This window comes from Bos mutus, chromosome X (assembly GCF_027580195.1).
Source record: "Bos mutus isolate GX-2022 chromosome X, NWIPB_WYAK_1.1, whole genome shotgun sequence".
Lineage (NCBI taxonomy): Eukaryota > Metazoa > Chordata > Mammalia > Artiodactyla > Bovidae > Bos > Bos mutus.
Genome location: NC_091646.1, coordinates 52057354 through 52082419, shown reverse-complemented (window position 1 = coordinate 52082419; position 25066 = coordinate 52057354). Strand labels below are relative to the sequence as shown.

Genomic DNA, 25066 nt, shown 5'->3' with positions numbered 1-25066 from the left:
GTGATGGACAGGGAGGCCTGGCGTATTGCAATTCATGGAGTCGCAGAGATTCGGACACGACTGAGTGACTGAACTGAACTGAGGGTGGATAAGTTATTGAATAATAAAACCTTGCCCTGTAATGTAATTTAATTCTTAAATTAAATATCAGAAATGGATATTATATTTTTTAGTAATGTGAAATTCAATGAGTATCATTAACAGAGCACTGAGCACGATGTCTGACATAAACCAATTATTAATTCCTTTTCTCTAGATGCACACAAAGCCAGACTTTATGCTGAAAGGGATGTCTTCTACTCATAGGGAAAACTGCAATTCTACAAGGTTTTCCATCTCAAAGTAAATGGGATGGGTAGAATGCAATCACAGTTGGCTTATCACTGAGGTGGAGATATAAGAGAACCAGTGCCATGTGAGGTATATACTAGAAATCAGTGAGCAAGAAGCAGGTTTAAACAGACTGCAGAATTAAAGCCAATACCAGGAAGTAATACCAATAATTTAATGCATGAAAACTCAAAGTTATAGAGGCAATCAATGACTGTAAAGTGTGGTCCAGATACTAAGTTATTTGTACTGATTCTACACCTTTTAAAGTATAACTCACTTCTAGTACTTTTGTTTGTAAAGTGTGAGCAGTGACTCACACAAAGGTGACAGTGAAAATTTGTGACACTATAGTCCATTGAATGTTTTTTTCCATTTTCTGGAAAAGTGAGACACAAGGATTGAGGACTCATAGTGAGGTAAGAAAGCCTCGCCATCCTTGTAAAAGGGTTTACAGATGTAACACCAGCTTTCAGAGCTCTCAAAAGGGCATTAGGTGTCAGATTTTGCCAAGATGCTGGTATACTTTAAATTCTCTATTTTGTTTCAGCAATGACTATTATGGTCATAGGCAAGATGGTTCTGGGTGAATATGTTCCAGAGTCCCCAAAATAGATGATATTTGTTTTAACCATCATGGATAGAGGTGAAGGCAGTGACATAAGTCTCATGTGTTGCCAACAGAACAGAATGGAGGTGGTGAGAATTAGGTCAATCATACACCCTTCTCTCTCTAAACGTGTGTGCCAGGGGTTCGTGTCTACAGTCATGTGTTGTGTCTTCATCCAGGGCAGTATATTCTGATGATTAGATTAAACTATATGGTATTATAAGAAGCAATTACTTATGCAAGGTACCATGGTACTGGATATTTAGTAGGAAGTAAGTGCAGGAAGTGAAAACCATAGGTTATTAGAAATATTATTAGAGTTGTAGACATATGAGAGAGAGAAACAGGGAGACTGTTGAGGCAAGGCTCCTGGGGGGGCGGGTGGTGGGGTGGTCAATCTTCCGTGAATTCACTGTAGTTCATGCTGGGAATGCTGAGTTTGCATGGTGAGAATCTTATTTTGTGTCCAGTGTGCTCGTAGGTGATTAGGAGGTCTGGAGGATCGATGCTATTAAAACCACAGAAACTACTGTATAAGTAAAACACCAATTTATTCACTTATAATGAGAATTAACTGCAAAGCAGGCTAGAACACTTTGTGTGAACTTGTTGGCAAATTTTCTCCCCATAACAAAGTATATGTGGGAAAGTAATTAATATTAGATTATATCTTAGAGCACGGAGTCAGAGCAAGGTGAGCTAGGTGACTATCTTAATGGCTAATGGCATAAATTGGGATGACCCAGTGCCTCTATCCCATTGTATATGGACCTGCCCAATCATCTTGTCAATATCCCCTGACTCTGGAGAATTAATGACGCCCTATGGCTCTTTAATTGTTCCCTCCCACTTCTAGATCCCATGAAAACCAACCATTCACTTGCTAATGATTCCTTCTTCAGACTTGTAAAATGATTATATTCTTTCCTTCTTGCTGGCATCAATCATGTAGCAAATCTGCCCCTCTGAAACTACAACTTTGATTGGACCTGGAGGTTCCCCAAGTCTTTGCAATTTCAGACTGCACCTCTGAGTAGGGTACATGTCATTTGTTCTCTGCAGATTTTACTTAGTTTTACTCTCAGAGAAATTGACTTAGGTATAAGACTCATCCATGTAACTCTCTTTCTGCTAAATAGTTAACTCATCCTAATTGAAGAGTATGGTGTCACTATAACAACATGTTGAAGTGGTAAACAAAATGACTGCTAGCTAATAGGAAGTAAAGCATTGTCCCAGCATCCTATTCATACACTCAGTCTGGCTCTTGGATGGCGTCACGAAGAGAACAAGAAGTCCCTGATTGGGAATTTCTCAACAAGTGGCTTCTAGAAGCCTGAGGTGAACTGGACTTCATAGCCCAGGTTTAATTGTCTGTTCTGAGAGGTGATGAAATCTGGGGAAGGAGGTTATGTTGCTGCAGAGGGAAACTCTTCTGAATAAAATAGAGTGTATGTATATTACATGCTTCACTCATCTCCAACTCTTTTTGACCCTGTGGATTGTAGCCCTCCATGCTCCCTTGTACGTGGAATCTTCCAGGCAAGCATACTGGAGTGGGTTGCCTTTTCCTACGCTAGGTGATCTTCCCAACCCAAGGATCGACACTGCATCTCTTGCATCTGCTGCAGTTTGGTTCTTTACTACTAGTGCCACCTGGGAAGCCCGCATTAAAAAAGTGGTATTTTTATATGTAAAAAGTTCAAGTACATAAAGAGTACACAATGATAACTAGTTGTTATTGTTTAGTTGCAACCAGTGGAAATGTAACCAGGACCTCAGCCATGAGTTCTAAATCTACAGGAACTAGGATACAGAGCAGTGAGCATGAAGGTAAAAGGCCTGGTCCCAACTATAGACACAAAGACTTGGGCTAGCAAACTCAACCCAGGTATCTTTTAACCATTGGTGTGGATGGAGTGTTCCAATGCATTGCCAAGTGGTTTCCATTGGGTCAGACTAGGCAGAGTTTTGCCTTTGGGTTTTAGTCCTCTTGGATAATTAATCCCAGCTTCAGAAAGTGCATGGAAGTTGTTTTCGTCATTGCTGGATCAGATTTGTTGATGAACAAGATTTGTTTGTTGAAATGCTCAGAAGCATGAGTTTATGACTGTCCATAAAGTGGTATCATGGTTCTGCATCTGTATTTTAAACATTAATGCACGATATAAATCAGTAAGTCTGGAGGTGAGCGGGCTATGTTTACAATGTGTCTTGCCTGGATTCCTCTTACTGATGAGTTGGGTTATTTATCCTTTCTGGGGCTCGAGAACGTTTGGCAAGGCAATCTAATGTGACATGACCAGCCTGGCTGCAGTAGAGGCATGCCTGAACTTCTTGCTGGCGGGCTCGTTTGGCTGGAGTGAGAGGTGGCTGGCTTCCTCGCAGCTGTATACGGTCTTCCTTGGGTGCTGGACCTGTGGGGTTGGAGAAGGCTTGGTGGTGGATCCAGCGAGCCAACACTGGCATCTGGACCTCTGACTCTAGAAGCTCTGGCCACTCACTGTGTTTCTTGTCCAACTGAATACACTGAGTGATAAGGTCTGGGAGATTGTCCAACAGATCTGGACCACTTACTTCATCCTGAGTGGGGTCAGCTGGTTCTTCTTGGAAGTGATCACTCTGATTGAATCCATCATATCTCAGATTCTGAGGAAGGAGGTGGAATGTACTGGCATTTTGCTGAGAGAAGTTGTCCTCTTTGTCAACCTTAGTATTCACCAGGCGGTTCATTTCCTGTTTTGTGGGCTCATCAAATGACTGCTGGAACTTGGGAAGAAAGTTCTCATTCTGCTTCAACAATGGTGATAGTTGGTGATTCCCTGTAATTGTCTATTGTATCTTCTGCCATCAAGTGGGCCTAGGCAGAATTGAGTATCAGTACTGGATACTAGTGGGCAGACAGTGGATTTACTTTGTGATCAGAGCAATGGCATCATGAGAAAGTAGACAAAGCTGTTAGCTATGAGATCACAAATGTATGCTGACAGCTGAGAAATGCTCAAAATTGTTGTCCACCATTCAACGTTGCATCTTCTTCATGGAGAATGCCAATATTCTGCACATTCAAAAGAAAAAAAATTACCTTAGGACACATAGAAGTTTTGGAATTAAGTATATAAAAACAAAAGATATAGTAGATCGCTTTCTCCACTCCCTTTCTTGGTAATATATGTGTATTTTGCCATATGTTAATCTTGGTTCTAGTTTCTTTGTCAGAGAATCAGAGACTCAAACAATTTTAGTGATCTAAAGATCACAATCCAAAATGATCTTAAAAATTATCCAGGCCAAATTTATAATTTCACAGAGGAGAAAAACAGAGACCCAGAGATGAAAAATGTTTACCCAGGGTCACACAACTAGTTAATATCAGAGGTGGCATGTTCAGCAGGACTGCTGTTCAAAATAGCACTTCCTCCAGGACTACAAATGTGCTTACACTACTTTGGCATAATGACAGTTTTTTGCCCTTGCTACACCAAAACCTATTAGGGAACCGGCAGCTTTGGCATCGCCAGGGAGGTTGTTGGAAATATCGTCTCTAAGGCCCAATCCCAGAACTACTGGGTCAGTACTCCATTTTAACAAGATTCTCCAGGTGATTTGAATGTTCACTGAAGTTTGAGAAGTGCTGTTCTAGAGAATACTTTGACAGAATTGGAATACTTACTGGTTGAACTTGATCCTCAGTGCTCCAACCACAGCCTGCAGTGCTGTGGGGATCTTATTGCTGTGGTAATGGTTAATGTATTTTTTCTGGCTTTCTAGTCTGTGTCTGAGGTCACATTGTTTGCCATGGAGATGATTAAAATATCACAGGCAAGATGAAGAGGTGAGATTGAGAACCTCAGAGACAAGAACAGAATATTCTTAAAGTATAAAGTTCAAAATGTTCAGTCTTCTCTGAAAAGACAGCAAGAATAAAGAATCCAGGAAAAATTTAAAACAAACCCAAACATATTATATATTGGTTGAACTATTCTATTACATATTTAATTTCTCTTATTGTCCTTTCTTTGTGCAGTACAGCATTTAAATTGGCCCTCACTGGAAAAAGAAATGTATGTCACTGAATGTAAGATTTGATTCCCTAGGTTTTATATGATGGTACCACCTCTCTAGACCTATGGAAGTTATTACTGGAAGAGTGAAATAGGGTAAAGTTGGGGGCTAGAAACTAACCCAAACACTGTCAGCTGGATTATTTGAAGAACTTGTTTGCTTGTCGATTTTCTCTTTTATGTAATGAGGATGACTATCTTGTCTACTTTAAAAGGCTGTTGTAACAATAATACAATAGATAGGTGCTCTGAGTATCAACAAAAAATGAGTGATTTGCTTCCAAGACTGTTCCAATGTAGCTGACAATTCCAAAGCTGAGACTCTATCCTCATCACATGATACCAAAGTAGGAAGTTACTGTCATACATCTTTTCTTGTTTTCTATATCTTGTTTTCCATATCTCATCTACCTATTTTCCTATTCACCTTTCAGACATCTTTCACTTTCCAGGGCCCATCCATAAGTTTACTTCTGCCAATACAGCTAGGTGTCAACTGATGTTAATTAATTATTGAAGGTTAATGATTAGCCTTTCTCAGGGCATTCATTTTTTCCCCCTCAATGTGTATAAGAATCTGCTTGGTCACAGTCTCTAGCAATTTTGATTCAGTAAGTCTGGATGGATACCAGGAACCTGTACCAGTTGGCTAGCAGATTCCTTTTGCTGGTGGTCCTTGTGAGAAAAGCCATACACACAAACATCATGGAATAAACCCATATTAGTTGCATCTCTGAGAAGTAGGAATGGGGAGGAGACATTTGGGCATAGGAGGTTGACTTTGAAATGAAACAGAATAGGTAGTAAGCTCTTCTCTCTCCATAATAAAGCCCACAAATAATCCACAGTGTCCTTAACAACTGTTCATATCTCTCAGGTAGTAGAGAGCAAGAGTTCAGCATGAAGTTTATAGAATCATACTGATCTGGGTAAAAACCTTGGCTTGCCCAAAAGCTGTGTGACTCTGGACAAGTTATTTAAACTCTATGAGAATCAGTTCCAAACTTTAAAATGGAGATGATTTTAATACCTGCCTCATGGTGTCATGAGGGTAAATGAGATAAAAAGAGATTAGTACAGCTTCGTATAGATGGTGAATGCTCCATAAATGCTAGTTATCATTATTCTAGGTCCACAGTCCATGTTTTAGAATTTAAATTATGTCAAATTTTAGAAAGGCAACACAGAGTATGTACTGTTTATTAGATAACACTCTCAGTAGTGTCTGGGAAAACATCCTATAATTAAGCCATTAACATTTCTACAGGAAAAAAAATGTCTGAATATTCAAAGACTATGAGACTATGTTCATGTGAGTTTGGGTCAGGTTTTTCAGCAAAATAAGTTTTGGTACCAAATTAATAAAAAAAATTATTATGCTGTATAGAGCTTTTTGATTTCAGAATTGAAGATAAGGTTTGTGAAAATCTATCAAACTCTTTTGGGAGTTCAGTCACTCAGTCTTGTCTGACTGCATGACCCCACGGACTGCAGCACACCAGGCTTCCTGTGTCCTTTACCATCTTCTGGCGCTTTCTCAAGCTCATGCCGTCTGTGTCATCCTTTTTCACCCCCTTTTTCTCCTGCCTTCTATCTTTCCTACCATCAAGGTCTTTTCTAATGAGTCAATTCTTCCCATCATGTGGCCAAAGTATTGGAACTTCAGCTTCAGCAGCAGTCCTTCTAATGAATCTTCAGAAATTATTTCTGAATCAATATTCTGATTGACTGGCTTGATCTCCTTGCAGTCCAAGGGACTCTCAAGAATTTTCTCCAACCCATAGTTCAAAAGCATCAACTTTTCAGTGCTCAGACTTCTTTATGGCCCAACTCTCACATCCATACACGAGTACTCGAATAATCATAGCTTTGACTATATGGACCTTTGTTGGCAAAGTAAAGTCTCTGCTTTTAAATGAGTTGTCTAGGTTTGTCATAGCTTTACTTTCAAGGAGGAAGCATCTTTTGATTTCATGGCTGCAGTCACCATCTGCAGTGATTTTGGAGCCCAAGAAAATAAAGTCTGCCACTGTTTCCACTGTTTTCCCATCATCCATTTGCCATGAAGTGATGGGACCAGATACCATGATCTTAGTTTTCTGAATGTTGTGATTTAAGCCAGCTTTTTCACTCTCCTCTTTCACCTTTATCAAGAAGCTCTTTAGTTCTTCTTCGCTTTCTGCCATAGGGTGGTGTCACCTGCATATCTGCAGTTGTTGATATTTCTCCCAACAATCTTGATTCTAGCTTGAGCTTCATCCAGCCCAGCATTTCATGTTATGTACTCTGCATATAAATTAAATAAGCAGGATGACAATATATAGCCTTGACATTCTCCTGTCCTAATTTGGGACCAGTCTGTTGTTCCATATCTGACTCTAACTTTTGCTTCTTGACCTGCATACAGGTTTCTCAGGAGGTAGGTAAGGTGGTCTGGTAGCCCCATCTCTTTAAGTATTTTCCACTTTTATTGTGATCCACACAGTCAAAGGCTTTAGTGTGGTCAATGAAGCAGAGCTAGACATTTTCCTGGAATTCTATTGCTTTTCCTATGATCCAACAGATGTTGGTAATTTGATCACTGCTTCCTCTGCCTTTTCTAAATCCAGCTTGTATATCTATAAGTTCTTAGTTCGCATTCTGTTGAAGTCTATCTTGGAGGATTTTGAGCATAGCCTTGCTAGGACATGAAGTGAATGCAATTGTGCTGTAGTTTGAAATTTCTTTGGCATGGCCCTTCCTTGGTATTGGAATGAAAGGTGAGCTTTTCCAGTCCTGTGGCCACTGCTGAGTTTTACAAATTCGCTGATATATTGAGTGCAGCGCTTTAATAGCATCATCTTTTAGGATTTGAAATAGCTCAGCTGGAATTCCGTCACTTCCACTAGCTTTATTCATTGTGATGATTCCTAAGGCTACTTGTCTTTACACTCCAAGATGTTGGCTCTAGGTGAAGATCACACCGTCATGGTTATCTGGGTCATTAAGATCATCTTTGTATAGTTCTTCTGTATATTGTTGCCACCTCTTCTTACTCTCTTCTGCTTCTTTAGGTCCATACTGTTTCTGTTTATTATTGTGCCCATCTTCACATGAAATGTTCTCTTGGTATCTCTAAGTTTCCTTAAGACATCTCTAGTCTTTCCCTTTCTCTTCTTTTCCTTTATTTCTTTGTATTGTTCACTTAGGAAGGCTTCCTTATCTCTCTTTGCTATTCTTTGGAACTCTGCATTCACTTTTCCTTCTCTGTCCCTTCTTTCTGCCCTATCCCTCTACTCTCAGGAGTTCCAGAATATCTGTTAAGGTCTCTTGTTTATTCACAGAATTATGTTTTGAAAGTGGCAGATAATTTAATTTTTTCTAGTTAATGTAGCACTGGTGAAACACTTGCTAAAATTATAGGCCTTAGCCCAAATTCAAATAATACAATGGCACTGTTGTCAATGACAATTGCTTAATCCCTCAGTGAAAATCTATCTTGACATATCATTTTGAAAATCACTCTCCTTTTTAGCAGTCAGTGGCCTTCCTTTGGATTGTCCCAGCAGATCCTGGGGCTGAGCTGACAGTCTGGAGGAGTTCCAGACCACAATCTTTTGGAGATGAAGTAGAAACAGAGCTTGTAACTCAAATGAACAGTCTCGAGGGATTCAACTTGTAAGCCTGGACTAGGTCTGATGGAAAACTGCACATGTCTAAATTTTTCCTTAATCAGTATGAGTTTCAACTGTGAAAGCAATAGCACAAAAATAGGCTTAGTAAACTATTGCAGGTCACTTTGATATTTGTGTTCAGTTCAACTCAAAGCCACAGTTAAGAGTTTGCCCAGATATAAAATTACTCCACTTTGGGGTTCCCTGAGACTTCGTTTAGAGAAGGACCTATCGTTCCCTGCTGCTTATAAGAGAGCTTTGAGACATTACCCTGCTTTATTTTCAAGCTGTTCTACATAACCCATTGGAGGAGACACTTTGAACTAGGGTTATACAACTACCCAGAGTAGTTGCATTCTTACTCGTGGTCTCCAGATCTTCTACAGGATGCTAATATAAAAGCTAAATGTGTATACCTGTGGCGGATTCATTTTGATATTTGGCAAAACTAATACAATTTGTAAAGTTTAAAAATAAAATAAAATTAAAAAAAAAAGCTAAATGTGTATGTGTTAGTTGTTCACTCTTTTCAGAGTCTTTGTGACCCCATGGACTATAGTCTGTCAGACTCCTCTGTCCATGGGGTTCTCTAGGGAAGAATACTAGAGTGGGTAACCATTTCCTTCTCTAGGGGATCTTCCTGACCCAGGGATCAACCTGGGTCTCCTGCCTTCTAGGCAGATGCTTTATCATCTGGGCTACTAGGGAAGCCCATAGGAGCTAAACTGATACACAAATAACACTAATAAGGTGACTACTTATGCCCATAAGGGGCATACTGTTTGGACTTCTCTGAAGAGTTGGTTCTGACTCCAACTCTGCCACCATCGTATAGATTGTATAGATGATAACTTTTGGCAAGTCACTTCCTCTCTCTCGGTCATTTTCTGTATCTGTATAATGACAGGATTGGGTTTCTTAAGGTTTATTAAGATAAGAAATTATGATTCAGAAGGTTAGCAGGAGACCTAGGAATCTGAATTTTTATAGGCACCCCAAATTATTCTGTGTTAAGAGGTCTTCAGATTTTACCTTGGGAATATTGTGTGATTGCCCACACAGAACTCCTATATTTATCAGAGATTTTCAAATATCAGCATTCACCAGAATCCCCTGGAATTTTAACATACAGATTTTTGGGACTCACCCCTAGACAGTATAGTCCAGTGGGTCTGGGATGAAACCAGATAATTTGGATTCCAATTAAGCTCCATGGATAATACTATTGTGAAACTTTCTCCAGCAACATTAAAAAAAAAACTCTAAGCTGAGTAGTCTCCAAATGCCCTTTCTGCTTTGGGACTATCTACATTTTTGAGCGTAGAAAACATTTGACTACAAACGTGGCCTCTGAAATGTGTGAGATGTGGCTTGCTTATTCCTAGACTCTACTTGGGGCTGCATGGTCACCTCTAAACAGTGGGCTAGAACAGACCTGGCTCAGGCTTGGGGCATGTAACACCTCAGAGGAAAGAGAGAGTAACAATTGAGTTGACCCTTCTCTCAGGACTCTGTAGTTCCTGCTGAGAGTTATACACTATTTTACTCTGCCTTGTAAATGAGGTTGAAAAACTGTCCTCATACCCCCATATTAGAGACACAGTAGTACAGCTGGGATCAATTTACCTATTGCTATAACTCAGGCCTCATATTTTCCTTTAAGCTTCAACCCTCCTCTGGCTCAGTTGGACCCATGGTGTAGCTGCTTTCTAAGTTCAACTGCTTATGAAGTTCAGCATGTCTCTCCAATATTCCCTGTCAGTTTCCCAGTTTTCCTTCCTAATGTGCACAGCACTATTAAGGAGTTTCTTCAGCCTCCCTGCTCTATGTACCTATTTAACATTCCTCTTAAGGTCATGTTTCCCAGTCTTCTCCTTCATCTACCTTCTCTCCTTTGCCTACTCTCTGCTGGCAGCCAGATCACATGTTTGAATGATTCTGCTCAGGCACCAGCCAGAATAACATCTTCCCTGCAATACACGACCCATTTACACTGATCTTTTCTCTCAATTCAACAAAGAAGAAGGTCTAGAAGTGTTGGGAAAGTTTTTCTGGGAAAGCAAGGATTTGGATGCTGGATGGAAGGCAAGGTGATCTGCCAATAGGTAGACATCATATTAGATTCCCAGGTGATTCTAGTGGTAAAACAACAACAACAACAACAACAAAACCTCGCTTGCCAATGCAGGAGACATAAGAGTCATGGGATGGGGAGGGAGGAGGGAGGAGGGTTCAGGATGGGGAACACATGTATACCTGTGGCGGATTCATTTTGATATTTGGCAAAACTAATACAATTATGTAAAGTTTAAAAATAAAATAAAATTAAAAAAAAAAAAGAGTCATGGGATCAATCCCTGGGTCTGGAAGATCCCTTGGAGAAAAGCATGGCAACCCACTCCAGTATTCTTACCAGGAGAATCTCATGTACAGAAGCCCCTGGCAGGTTACAGTGCATTGTGTCACAAGATTCAGACATGACTGAAGCAATTTAGCATGCATGCAGACCTCCTATCACTAGGGCTGAACACAGAGCATTAGATAGAGTCTAGGGAAAAATCCCCAAAACAGACAGTATTGCTTCTTGGTTATACTTTCCAACTTGATTTAGGCCCTAAGGGGTACCAACAATTATATGAGTGGTAAATTAAGACATTAGGGAAAGTAGCCATGTTCTGGAGGTTTTTCAACTCCTAAAGATCAAGTATGCTGCTACTTACAGCTCATAAGTGTTATCTCTGAGTCTCATGTCAGACCTTCAAGTGATGAAGACATGGCAGGCCTCTGACACACTGTACATGCAGGGACTTTCACCTGTGTTTAGTAAGATTAGGAAGGACAAGCTCTGCATTCCTTCAGCTGTACCCAACATTTTGTGGGTCTTGGGGGGTTATAACACTTAAGACTTCTTGAGTACCTAATTTATGCCAACTGCATACTCTGATTGGTACTGGCTGCCTGGTGCTGTGTGTAAGAGGATCCTGGGCCTGTGACTGGCCTCACTGGTAGAATGTTGTGAAGGACTGTCAATGTCTGCATGGGCTCTGGAGCAGTAACTACACCACGCTGAATATGTATTTGTTGCCTCTTTCTTAGACCTTATAATCCTCACAGCGGTCTTCAATGTAGGTATGATTATATGCATTCTACATGTAAGGAAACCAAGCTCCTACCTCCACTTCAGAACATGTAGTCATGCCCACTCCTGCTTTTTTTCTCTTTCTCCCCTCATTCTAAAGCTCTTTTCCTCCTATACTCACCTTAAGTTCACCCTCCTCAATACAGTCTCTCTGACTACTCACACCCTTACAACTTATTCATTCCATGAAGGACACATGATTGTATGTTCTTTCCTTTAAGCTCCCTCAATACCTTGCACATCCCAGGTGGTGCCTTCAATGCAGGGGATGGAAGAGACATGGGTTTGATCCCTGGGTCAGGAAGATCCCCTGGAGAAGGAAATGGCAACCCACTCCAGTATTCTTGCCTGGAGAATCCCAAGGACAGAGAAGCCTAATAGAATTGCAAAGAGTTAGACATGTCTGAAGCGACTTAGCACGAGGTTAAAATTGTGATAAGAAAAATCAGACCTGGAATCCAGCCATGAAAATCTTGTCCAAATGTTAGGAAGCTGAGTGAGAGCAGGGAATAGCAACTCTGTAGAAGTGATCTGAGCTTGAAGGAAGGACTAGCAGGCATTATTATCATCAGTTTTGGGCTTTACATTCACTATCTTCCCTACTTCCTTAAATCCCATAAATTCAGTGATTTTTTTTTTTTTTTGGCAAAGCGAAACAAATGATGATGTCTGACGAAGACTTCTTTACTACTTCTAGGTTCAAGAAAGCGATCTGGGAGAGTGCTTTGCATAACTGAATGTGTACCTTGTCTTGTTTTATAAGAATAATGAGATAACATTTTTAAATTGGGACCATCTCCATAAATCTGGGTGGAGCTATCACCACACCTATCTAATCAATACATGAAAATATTAAAAGAATAACCAAAAAAGAATGATTAGGTTCTCATCCTCACAGAGCTTCACTGTCTATGTGTATAGAGATTTAAGTATCTTAAAAATCACTTTAATATTATCACATTCAATTTTGACTGCAATTTTATCTTTTTCCAGGTCAGAAAACTAAGATACTGAGATGTAAAGCAAAGTCAAGGGTCAAAAGGGAAGCTTGGTACACGTGTAACTGTTCTGAAGGGCTCTTGTGTGGAATACTTATTCTCAGAGACAAAGAAGGAGCTACCTGAAGATATATTTGGGAGGCTGGGGGTGGAAACTGGATGATTACCTCCGTGAAGTAATTTATGAGTTTCATATATTGGAAAAATGTAAACAGAGTTAGGATTACTGCTCAGAGATTTATTAGAGTGGAGACTCCATGAATCAGATAAAAGGGAGGCACCATGAAGATGCTGTAATCATCTCAAAGCTATAGATTCTATAATTTGCTTGAGCACACAGCTAAAAGACAGACGATGACACTGACCATTATTTTATGTAATCTAGAATCTGATCCTCAGATCTACAGCCAACCTGAACCTTACCCATCTTGTCCACCTACCTCACAGCTCCTGTTCCTACAGGAGACTCAGTCACTAAGATACAGCAGGTTTTGTTTACCAATTTGAGGACTTAGCTTGATTCCTCTGTTCATTCCCCATGCCTCCATCATTTTAAAGAGCATATACTGTTTCAAGTAAACAATTAGAGGAAGAATGGAAACATTCTGATCTGCAGATCTCAAATAGTCATAAAATGAGCTCTTTAAATTTGAAGTGAAAGGTCTTCTCCTGCATTCGTGCTCCCTGCTGCCTCTTTCGTCTTTAATTCATTAAGTGCAATTCACTTAGTGCTGAACACCACTTGCAACTGATGAGCTAACAGAGCCTAGCCCACTTAGATTTAAACTTTTTTTTTTTTTTGCTTTGCCAGGTCCCTGTGCTATGCAGGCAATCTGCAGCCCTGGTCAAGGTGGGGAAAAATTAACATAAGCAACTTAGTACATATCATGTTTTTCAATTATAAGAAGCAACTTTAGAAATGAGGAATTTAAGGCTCAGGAATTGGAAAATTATTCAGGTCATGTTATGACTCTCTTTGCTAGGTTCCAATCCCAAACTTTTCCAGTTAGCCTTTCTTTCCTCTCCCAGGCTTGACGATGAGTGAACACGCAATGCAGGGATTATGAGAGTATGATAGAGGAAACCTTTTAAAGTATTCAATAACTGGTAACATCCCACACATATCCAGAGCATTTTGTTTCATCTAAGTCTTCTCGTACTGTCTCATTTATCATCTTTCTAAACTGCAAAGTAAGCAAGGCATGTATTCAACACTCCCACCAACAGATAAAAAAGAATTGTCTAAGGATATATAACTATTTATCTTCCCTGGTGGTTCAGATGGTAAAGAATCTGCCTTCAATGAAGGAGACCCGGGTTTGATCCCTGGGTTGGGAAGATCGCCTGAGGAAGGGTATGGCTGCCCACTCCAGTATTCTTGCCTGGAGAATTCCATGGACAGAGGAACCTGGTGGGCTACTGTCCACGGGGTCACAGGGAGTTGGACATGACTGAGTGACTAACACACTTATACAACTATTTAGTATTAGATCTTGGACTAGAATCCTCAACTCTTGCTCCTAACAACACTGCATCCTAAAAGTAGTTTGAAACAGTGAAAAATCATGGGCTTGGGAGTTAGATAGAATTTAGGTTAAAATCCCAATCTAAATTCAAAGCCAAAGCTTTGATAGCTTGGGCAAGTTACCTCTCTGAACCTTAGTTTTAACATCTGTAAAATCTGTAGTGCAAAGTAGCTGTGATGAGTTGAGATACTGTGTATAAAACTCTTGGCATTCAGCAGACAGCAATGATAGATGCCCCTGACAGCATGTTTTCTGCAGACATTGAAAGGTTACCTTTCAAATATCCCTGTCACCAGCTCCAGTGTCCTCACCATCTGGGAGGAAGGTGATTCTTGGTGTTGAGCAAGTGGCTTAAACTAAGTCACTTAGCATAAAAACCTGTCAGTTTTTCTCCTTTGTAGCAGTCATAGCAATTGTAATACTTGTACTTAATTATTACCTGCTTGTTTTTCCTACTGGACTATGGGTTAATCAAGATAAGAGTCATGTAGTTTCACTCTGTATCCCTAGGTCCTAGCATACTTCTTTAGACATAGAGGCATTCAGTAATTTTTTGCTGAATTTATAATGTCTGCCCATGGCAGACACAGTTAAAACTAGATAGTAGCTAATTGGTTTTACTGTTTCCCATTCCTGATATAACTTCTATTATTTGTCCCTGAAGTGACTGAACAAGCTAGCCCTGCTGCAGTGCATATCATCATGTTTTTGCATTACAGATAACCTGAGTTAACTAGATAGAAATATAGACAAAGAAAGACTTGTGGCAGTAAGACTAATGCTCAGGAGGAAGATGTTCCAGCCCTGGACTTATGGTGACCTTAGCCAGAGCAGTGAGAAGCCTTAAAGATCTTTGAGAATATAGCCCATCAGGCTCCTCTGTCCATGTGATTCTCCAGGCAAGAACAGTGGAGTGGGTTGCTATGCCCTCCTCCAGGGCATCGTCCCAGCCCAGGGACTGAACCCGTGTTTCCCACATTGCAGGCTGATTCTTTACCATCTGAGCCACCAGGGAAGTCGTGAGAATGTACTACACTTGGGCAAATGGGTCATTTAGTTTGTGGCTATTCTCTTCTTAGAAGAGTTTCAGATATGTCTAGGCCCTTCTGCTACTGCTGCTGCTAAGTCGCTTCAGTCATGTCTGACTCTGTGCGACCCCATAGACAGCAGCCCACCAGGCTCCCCCGTCCCTGGGATTCTCCAGGCAAGAACACTGGAGTGGGTTGCCATTTCCTTCTCCAATGCATGGAAGTGGAAAGTGAAAGTGAAGTCGCTGAGTCGTGTCCGACTCTAGCGACCCCATGGACTGCAGCCTACCAGGCTCCTCCATCCGTAGGATTTTCCAGGCAAGAGTACTGGAATGGGGTGCCATTAGGTCAAAAAAATTATCCATCAGATTTGGAAAGAAAATGAATACAAAATGATCCAGGCAAGAATTATTTAACAATATAATATTTTCAACCACCTTAAGTGAAGACAGAATTATTTACCTCTCCCATTTTGTGCTCCAAACATAGGCAGGTCACAAGCTTCAGCAGTGGAGCAGATTCTGGAGGATGGAAAAAGGTGAAATAGGAAGTAGTGGGAATCTCTAGCATCTCAAGTAGCAGCAGCAACCTTAGTTCTGTGGTCTGACTGCTAGAGTGCTCCATTTTCACTGGCTGACAGTCCCCAGTGCCCTGACACTGATTGGGACAGATACCAGGTACGAGGTGATAGAACCTGGGGCTCTGCCAGCTCAGAGCTCTGTAAACTCAGCAAGTTCATATCCTTGAAGTTCTTTTTTTTTTTTTTTTTAACAAAAATGTGGCCACTAATATCTACTACAGAGGGCTTTTACATAATAAATCTTGGTTGAGTATCTGTAATATTTTAGGTGCTGTGTTGGGAACTGGAAAGCAGTAGTGAGTCCTCATGGAGCACAGGCATTCTAGAATTATTGAAGTAATGTTATGCAAACTGCTTGTCTCAGAACCCAGTTCATAACAACTGTTTATAGTTATTATTTTAACAGCCTGAAATATAAGGATACGACGGTTAAAAGTCCAGGCTCTGGAGTCACAATGGGGTTCCAGTTCTATCGGAATATGAGCTCCACATATTAGGACAACTTGGGCAAGATTTTTTAATGTTACATACCTCAATTTCCTGGCCTGTAAAGTAACTAATAATGATCTTAACTGATTTATAAGCTCTGGAAGATCATATAAGAATAATATGAAACTCCCCGCAAGTCTTCTCCCTCTAAGAGTTAATGACTCAGTACTGACACAGGTCTAGTTGGACCAAAAATAAAAGGCCTTTCAAGGAAAGTATCTCTTGAACTGCTTGAAATTTGTCTGGAGCAAAAAGAAAAGTAAAGGGAAGAACTATTGTTAGAGGGGCCAACTCTGATGGCACTCTAAGTACAGATATTATGGCAGGGAACTACTTCATAAATGACAAGTAGACAGCTCCCTTCTTCACATCCATCACAGGTGAGAAAATGCTGTCACTGGATTTACGGCCTTTGCTCATAATAAACTCAAAATGCCCTCTTTGCAAAGCCCTTCTGTCTTGAGCTCCAGATTTCAGTAAGGTCACATCTACTTCTCCATCTTTTCTCATTGAATCATATTTCCAATAAGACTTAGCTCTTTCCGCCTACTTGTGAACCTGTGTTCTTGGTGACCTCTGTATTGAGGATTGGCAGTGTCTGTACTGACATTGGCAAATAGAGTTCCCAGAGGATAACTGGGGATGCAAAGAGACCAGCAGTAACATGATTCTGCAGAAAGGTGGGCTCTGCCTGACCTTAAAAAATCTGAAAATATATTGAAGATATAATTTACACATAATGAAATTCATCAATTTAGTATGTAGAGTTAATGAGTTTTGACAAATGTGTGTGTGTGTGTGTGGTGTATAAACCACCATATTTGAGATGTAAAATATTTCCATTATTTCAAAATTCTATCACATTCCTTTGTAGTCAGTTTCCCCCTTGACCCCAGGTAATCATGAATCTACTTTCTAGTTGTATAGATTTGCCCTTTCTGGACATTTCATATAAATGTAATCATACAGTATGTGGTATTTTGTGATTGACTTCCTTCACTTGGCATGTTTTTGAGGTATATCTATGTTGTGGCATATATCAGGACCTCATTCCTTTTTATTGCCAAAAATATTTTGTGGTATGGATGTAACACATCTTGTTTTGCCTTACTGATGGATATTTAGGTTGTTTCCAATTTGGGGTCATTACAAGTAAAGCTGCTATGACCATTTGTGTATAAGTCTGGGTGCATACATATATTTTCATTTATCATGGGTTAAATACTGAGGTGTAGGTCATGTGGTAAGAATGTGTGACTTCATAAGATACTGAACAAAGTGACTATGCTCTTTTGTATTCTTATCAACAGTATACGAGTATTCTAGTCATACACCCTTGCCAACATTTGGCATTGTCAGTCTTTTACATTTTATTTGTATGGGGTTTTAGAGAAGCTCCAAAAGCACATTGAGCCATTAGACCTTTCTGCTATTGGCTGGTCACTATCATCCTACCTTTATGTTCTTTGAGAAATGTGGTAAGAAGTGGGAGGAGAAGCTTTATTTATTACCTAGGGGTAGGAAATCAGTGGGATTTCCCTGTTTGCTCAGATGGTAGAGAATCTGCCTACAGTGAGAACCGGGTTCAATCCTTAGGTCAGGAAGATCCCCTGGAGAAGGAAATGGCTACCCACTTCAGTATTCTTGCCTGGAGAATTCCATGGACAGAGATGCCTGGAGGGCTACAGTCCACAGAGTCACAAAGAATCGAACACAACTGAGTGACTAACATACACAAATTGTGTGGGAATCAGTAAAGATGCCTGTACCTGTCCAGAGAGCCTTCATGGGAGGCAGTCTATAAAGAACAAACAGTAGTCGTATGGAAGATGCAAGGAGGAAAATTTGGGATTCCTATAGCATAGAACTTACTAGATTTTAGAACTGCCTTATAATAGAGTGAACTTTAATAATTAAGGCCCTTCCTATCATTAGACGTTTTCAAGTAGCAACTGGATGAACATTTCATGGGGATGTTCTTAAGCAGATTCATATACCAGGAAAAGGTTAGATGAATATCCTCAGATATTTCTATGACACTGTGAAGCAGATAATATTGAAATTCTGTGCCTTATGATTCTTTGTTCCCGTTCTCTTTCCTCTCACCTGACTTCTGGCTAACCCACAATCCTTAATTCCATAGTAGCAGAAATGGCTGGAAATCAATCTTCACTAGAGTAAGCTAGAGATTTCCTCTTCCCAGAGTATCTGAGTTGTAGTATGCTCCATATAAGAATCTCTGATGGTAGAATTTCAGACAAAACAACAGGCAGTGAGTAAGATGTTTCAGGTAGAATTTCATGCCTGATGTCACTCACATTAAACGTAGTACCTAGATGATCATCTGGCTAATAATATAGCCCTTGAGGGAAGTCAAAGGGAAAGAAAGCAAAGCTTCCAAATTTGATTCTCAAATCAGGGCTACTCCTCCTCAGCTTGGTTTTTACATCCACATAGACCTGACTATCAAATTGTCCATCTGCCAATTCTTTTTTGTATCCAACATCTTCTAGCACTGATATGGTATTGTATGTTTTTAGAATACTGCTTACATTGACTGACAGCTTATATATATATATATATATATACACACACATACACCCATCACTAGTGATGTATCTTTTATTCATCTTCACACTTCAAGTATCTGTCAGACTGTCAAGTCTTCCTGTCTTCTATAAGAATGTGTCATCATAAAGGAAACTTGTTGTGATCTGCCACCAGGCATCAGGGATTCAGTCTGCAGTGAGACCCTGAAGCAGTGCCAGAGTAAAAAGTTCCCAGCGATATCCCTTGTTATTTGTACTTATTTTACTTATTTGTATGTTAACTCAGTCAAGTTTGGCCAGCATTGCAGAGGATATGAGAATGCTGCAAACTGGCCATTAACCTCACTATTGACACAGTGTTGCTAAAGCAATATTTCATTTCAGATCCCCATACTCCCTACCTTTGATTTAGTGGTAGTGGTTTAATCAGTGTAAAGCCCTCATGACTCTATCAGTATTGGTCCAAGAACCAGTGTGAGACAGCAAAAGAGACACAGATACAAAGAACAGACTTTTGGACTCTGTGGGAGAAGTCAAGGGTGGGATGATTTGAGAGAATAGCATTGAAACATGTATATTACCATATGTGAAATAGACAGTCCAAGTTTGATGCATGAAACAGGGCACTCATAGCTGGTGTACTGGGACAACCCAGAGGGATAGGATGGGGAGGGAAGTGGGATGGGGGTTTGGGATGGGGTACACGTGTATACCCGTGGCTGATTCATGTCAATGGATGGCAAAAACCACTATTGTAAAGTAATTAGCCTTCAATGAAAATAAATAAATTATATAAATAAATAAAAAGAAGAACCAGTGTAAGTTGAGGCTTACAAGAGAAGCCTATAAGGAGATGGAGCTATGAGGAACTGGAGGAAGCTGATAGGTTTACTTTCCTGGTTCTGGGCTCTGTATGGACACCCCTCACCCCTGAATTTATTTTATTTATTTTTCGTTCTTATTGAAGTATAGTTGATTTACAGTGTTGTGTTAGTTTCAGGTATACAGCAAGGTGAATCAGTTATGCATACATATATATATCAGTTATACGTATATAGTTATATATATACAGTGAATCAGTTATACATACGTAGTTATACATATATACACATCCATGTTTTTAGATTTTTCCCATATAGAATATTGAGCATAGAATATCAGAATATTGAGTTAGAATATTAGAATATTGAGTAGAGTTCCCTGTGCTATATAGTAGGTCTTTATTAATTATCTATTTTATATACCATAGCCTGTATATGTCACTCCCAATCTGATAATTTATTCCTCTTCCCCTTTCCCTGTGGTAACCTTAAGTTTGTTTTCTACATCTGTGACTCTATTTCTGTTTTGTAAATAAGAACATTTGTACCATTTTTTTAAGATTCCAAATATAAGTGATATCATATGGTATTTGTCTTTTTTTGCCTGATTTCTCACAGTATTATAATATCTAGGTCTATCCATTTTGCTGCTAATGGCATTATTTCACTCTTATGGCTGAGTAATATTCCATTGTATACATGTACCATGTCTTCTTTATCCATTCATCTGTTGATGAACATTTACATTGTTTGCATGTCTTGGCTATTGTAAATATTGCTGCAATGAACATTGTGGTGCCTGTATCTTTTCAAATTATGATTTTCTCCAGATATATGCCCAGGAGTGGGATTGTCGGATCATATGGTAGATCTTTTTAGTTTTTTAAGGACCCTCCGTATTGTTCTCCATAGTAGCTGTACAAATTTACATTCCTATCAATGGAGTAGGACAGTTCCCTTTTCTACATATTCTGTCAAGAAATTATTATTTGTTGACTTTAATGATGGGCATTCTGACTGGAGTGAGGTGATACTTCACTGAAGTTTTGATTTGCATTTCTCTAATAATTAGTGGGGAGAAGGCAATGGCACCCCACTCCAGTACTCTTGCCTGGAAAATCCCATGGATGGAGGAGCCTGGTAGGCTGTAGTCCATGGGGTCGCTAGGAGTCGGACACGACTGAGCGACTTCACTTTCACTTTTCACTTTTCACTTTCCTGCACTGGAGAAGGAAATGGCAACCCACTCCAGTGTTCTTGCCTGGAGAATCCCAGGGATGGGGGAGCCTGGTGGGCTGCCGTCTATGGGGTCGCACAGAGTCGGACACGACTGAAGTGACTTAGCTTAGCAATAATTAGTGATGTTGAGCACCTTTTCAGGTGCCTGTTGGCCATCTGTATGTCTTCTTTGGAGAAATGTGTGTTTAGGTCTTATGCCCATTCTTTATTGGGTTGTTTGCTTTTTTTGAAATTAAGCTATTTGAGCTGTTTGTATATTTTAGAAATTAACCCCTTGTCAGTAGCATCATTTGCAAATATTTTCTCCTAGTTCATATGTTATCTTTTCATTTTGGTTTACTTCATTGTGCGAAAGCTTTTAAGTGTAATTGCTGCTGCTGCTGCTGCTAAGTCGCTTCAGTCATGTCCGACTCTGTGCAACCCCAGAGACGGCAGCCCACCAGGCTCCCCTGTCCCTGGGATTCTCCAGGCAAGAACACTGGAGTGGGTTGCCATTTCCTTCTCCAATGCATGAAGGTGAAAAGAGAAAGTGAAGTCGCTCAGTTATGTCTGACTCTTAGCGACCCCATAGACTGCAGCCAACCAGGCTCCTCCATCCATGGGATTTTCCAGGCAAGAGTCCTGGAGTGGGGTGCCATCACCTTCTCTGTTTAAATGTAATTAGGTCCCACTTATTAATTTTTGTTTTTATTTCCATTACTCAAGGAGATGTATCCAAAAAGATATTGCTGTAATTTATGTCAAAGAGTATCTACCTATGCTTTCCTGTAACAGTTTAATAGTATCTAGCCTTACATTTAGGTATTTTTAATCCATTTTGGGTTTATTTTTCTGTATGGATTTAAAGTGAAGTTGCTCAGTCATGTCCGACTCTTTGCGACCCCACGGACTGTAGCTTACCGGGCTCCTCCATCCATGGGATTTTCCAGGCAAGAATACTGGAGTGGGTTGCCATTTCCTTCTCCAGAGAATCTTCCCGACCCAGGGATCGAACCCAGGTCTCCCACATTGTAGGCAGACGCTTTTACCGTCTGAGCCACCAGGGAAGTCCTATATGGTGTTTGGGAATGTTCTGCTGCTGCTGCTAAGTCGCTTCAGTCGTATCCGACTCTGTGCGACCCAATGGACGGCAGCCCATGAGGCTCCCCTGTCCCTGGGATTCTCCAGGTAATAACACTGGACTGGGTTGCCATTTCCTTCTCCAATGCATGAAAGTTAAAAGTGAAAGTGAAGTCATTCAGTCGTGTCTGACTCTTCGAGACCCCATGGACTGCAGTCTACCAGGCTCCTCTGTCCATGGGATTTTCCAGGCAAGAGTACTGGAGTGGGGTGCCATTGCCTTCTCCGAGGGAATGTTCTAATTTCATTCAATTACATGTATTGTCCAGTTTTCCCAGTACCACTTATTGAAAAGACTGTCTTTTCTCTATTGTACATTCTTGCCTCCTTTGTAATAGATTAGGTGACCATAGGTGCATGGATTTTTCTTTAGGCTTTCTATCCTGTTCCATTGATCTATATTTCTGTTTTTGTGCCAGTACCATACTGTTCTGATGACTGTACCTTTGCAGTATAGTCTGAAGTCAGGGAGCCTGATTCCTCCAGCTCTGTTTTTCTGTGACAAGATTGCTTTGGCTATTCATGGTCTTTTGTATTTCCATATAAGTTGTAAAATTTTTTTGTTCTAATTTGGTGAAAAGTGCCATTGGTAATTTTATAGGGATTGCATTGAATCTGTAGATTGCTTTGGGTATTATAGTCATTGTCACAATATTGATTCTTCCAATCCAAGAACATGGTGCGTCTCTCTATCTGTGTCATCTTTGATCATCATCAGCATCTTATAGTTTTTGGAGTACAGGGCTTTTGTCTCCTTAGGTAGGTTTATCCTTTTTGATGTAATGGTAAGTGGATTGCTTCTTTGATTTCTCCTTCTGATTGTTCATTGTTAGTGTATAGAAATGCAAGAGATTTCTGTGTATTACTTTCATATGCCGAAACTTTACCAAATTCATTGATGAACACTAGTAGTTTTCTGGTTTTCTATATATAGTACCATGTCATCTGCAAATGCTGACAGCTTTACTTCTTTTTCAATCCGGATTGCTTTTTCTTCTCTGATTGACATGGCTAGGAGTTCAAAAACTATGTTGAATAAAAGTAGTGAGAGTGGGCACCCTTCTTGTTCCTGACCTTAGAGGAAATGCTTTTAGTTTTTCACTGTTGATAAAGATAAATATTCTCAAAATATTTGATAGAATTTGCTAGTGAAGTCATCTAGTCTTGGGCTTTTGTTTGTTGGAAGTTTTTAAAATCACAGTTTAAATTTCAGTATTTGTGATTGGTCTGTTCATACTATTTCTTTTTTGTTCAGTCCTGGAAGCCTTTTAAACACTGTATTCCATTTCTTCATTTCTTCTAGGTTGTCCATTCTATTGGAAAATAGTTGCTTATAGTAGTCTCTAATGAGCCTTTCTGTGGTGTCAGTTGTAACTTCTCCTTTTTATTTTCTCATTTTATTGATTTGAGCCCTCTCCCTTTTTATCCTGATGAGTCTGGCTAAAGGTCTATCTATTTTGTCCACCTTTTCAAAGAACCAGCTTTTAGTTTCATTGATCTTTGCTATTGTTTTCTTTGTCTCTATTTTATTAATTTCTGCTCTGTTCTTTATGATTTCTTTCCTTCCACTAACTTCAGGTTTTGTTTGTTCTTCTTTCTCTAGTTGCATAAGGTGTATGATTAAATTGTTTACTTGAGATTTTTCTTGTTTCCTGAGGTAAGATTGTAATGCTCTAAACTTCTCTCTTAGAAACTGCTTTGGCTGCATCCCATAGGTTTTGGATCATAATGTTTTCATTGTCATTTGCCTCTAGGTATTTTTTTTAATTTCCTCTTTGATGTCTTCAGTGCTCCACTGATTGCTCAGTAACATACTGTTTAGCCTCCCCGTGTTAGTTTTTTTGTTTTTTAACATGTTTTTCCTGTAAGTGATTTATAATCTCATATGGTTGTGGTTAGAAAAGATACTTGATATGATTTCAATTTCCTTAAATTTGCTGAGGCTTAATTTGTAGTCCAAGGTGTGATCCATCTTGGAGAATGTTCCATGTACACTTGAAAAGAAAATCTATTCTGCTGGTTTCAAGTGGAATGCCCTATAAATATCAATAAGTTTGTTTGGTCTATTGTGTCATTTAAGACTGTAAGTGGAGTGTTAAAGTCCCCCATTATGATTTTGTTACTCTCAGTTTACATTCTTATGCCTGTTAGTGTTTGCCTTATGTATTAAGGTGCTCTTATGTGTATGCGTGTGTTAGTCAGTCAGTCGTGTCCAACTCTTTGTGACTCCACAAATTATAGCCCACCAGGCTTCTCTGTCCATGGGATTCTCCAGGCAAGAATACTGGAGTGGATTGCCCTTCCCTTCTCCAGAAGATCTTCCTGACCCAGGGATCGAAGCATGGTCTCCTGCATCGCAGGCAGATTCTTTACCATGCTCCTATGTCTAGTGCATAAGTATTTACATTTATGTCTTCTTCTTGGATTGATCCCTTGATCATTATGTAGTGTCCTTGTTTCTTGTAACAGTATTTTATAGTCTATTTTTTTCTGATATGAGTATTGCTACTCCAGTTTTTTAACTTCCATTTTGATGGGTTATCTTTTTCCATTCTCTCACTTTCAATCTATATATGTCACTAGGTGTAAAGTGGGTCTCCTATAGAGAGCATATATATTTTCTTGTTTTGTATCCATTCAGCCAGTCTACAGCTTGTGCAGGCTTTCTGATGGGAGGAACTGGAGCCTGCCCTCTGGTGAGTAGAACTGGGGTCTTGGCCCTCTGGTGGGCAGGGTCATGTCAAGGGGTGTGTTTTGAGGTGGATGTCAGCTCCATATGACTTTAGGCAGCCAGTCTGTTGATGGGTGTGCTATGTTCCCATCTTGCTGGTTGTTTAGCCTGAGGCATTCAGCGCTGAAGCCTATAGGCCCTTGGGTGGGACTGGATCTTAGTGCCAAAATGGGGACCTCTGGGAAAGCTC

At 40.0% G+C, this 25066-nt stretch overlaps 1 protein-coding gene across 1 annotated transcript; it reads right to left on the bottom strand.

Annotated features, from left to right (window-relative positions):
- Positions 1-1499: 1499 nt before the first annotated feature.
- RTL4 (retrotransposon Gag like 4) lies at positions 1500-23154 on the bottom strand. Its single transcript, XM_070366581.1, has 3 exons — positions 23083-23154; positions 15811-16005; positions 1500-3772 (listed from the first exon to the last, which is right to left on the bottom strand). Exons 1-3 carry the CDS (start codon positions 23152-23154, stop codon positions 3170-3172), a joined length of 870 nt encoding a protein of 289 aa, XP_070222682.1. The 3' UTR covers positions 1500-3169.
- Between the last annotated feature and the right edge of the window lie 1912 nt (positions 23155-25066).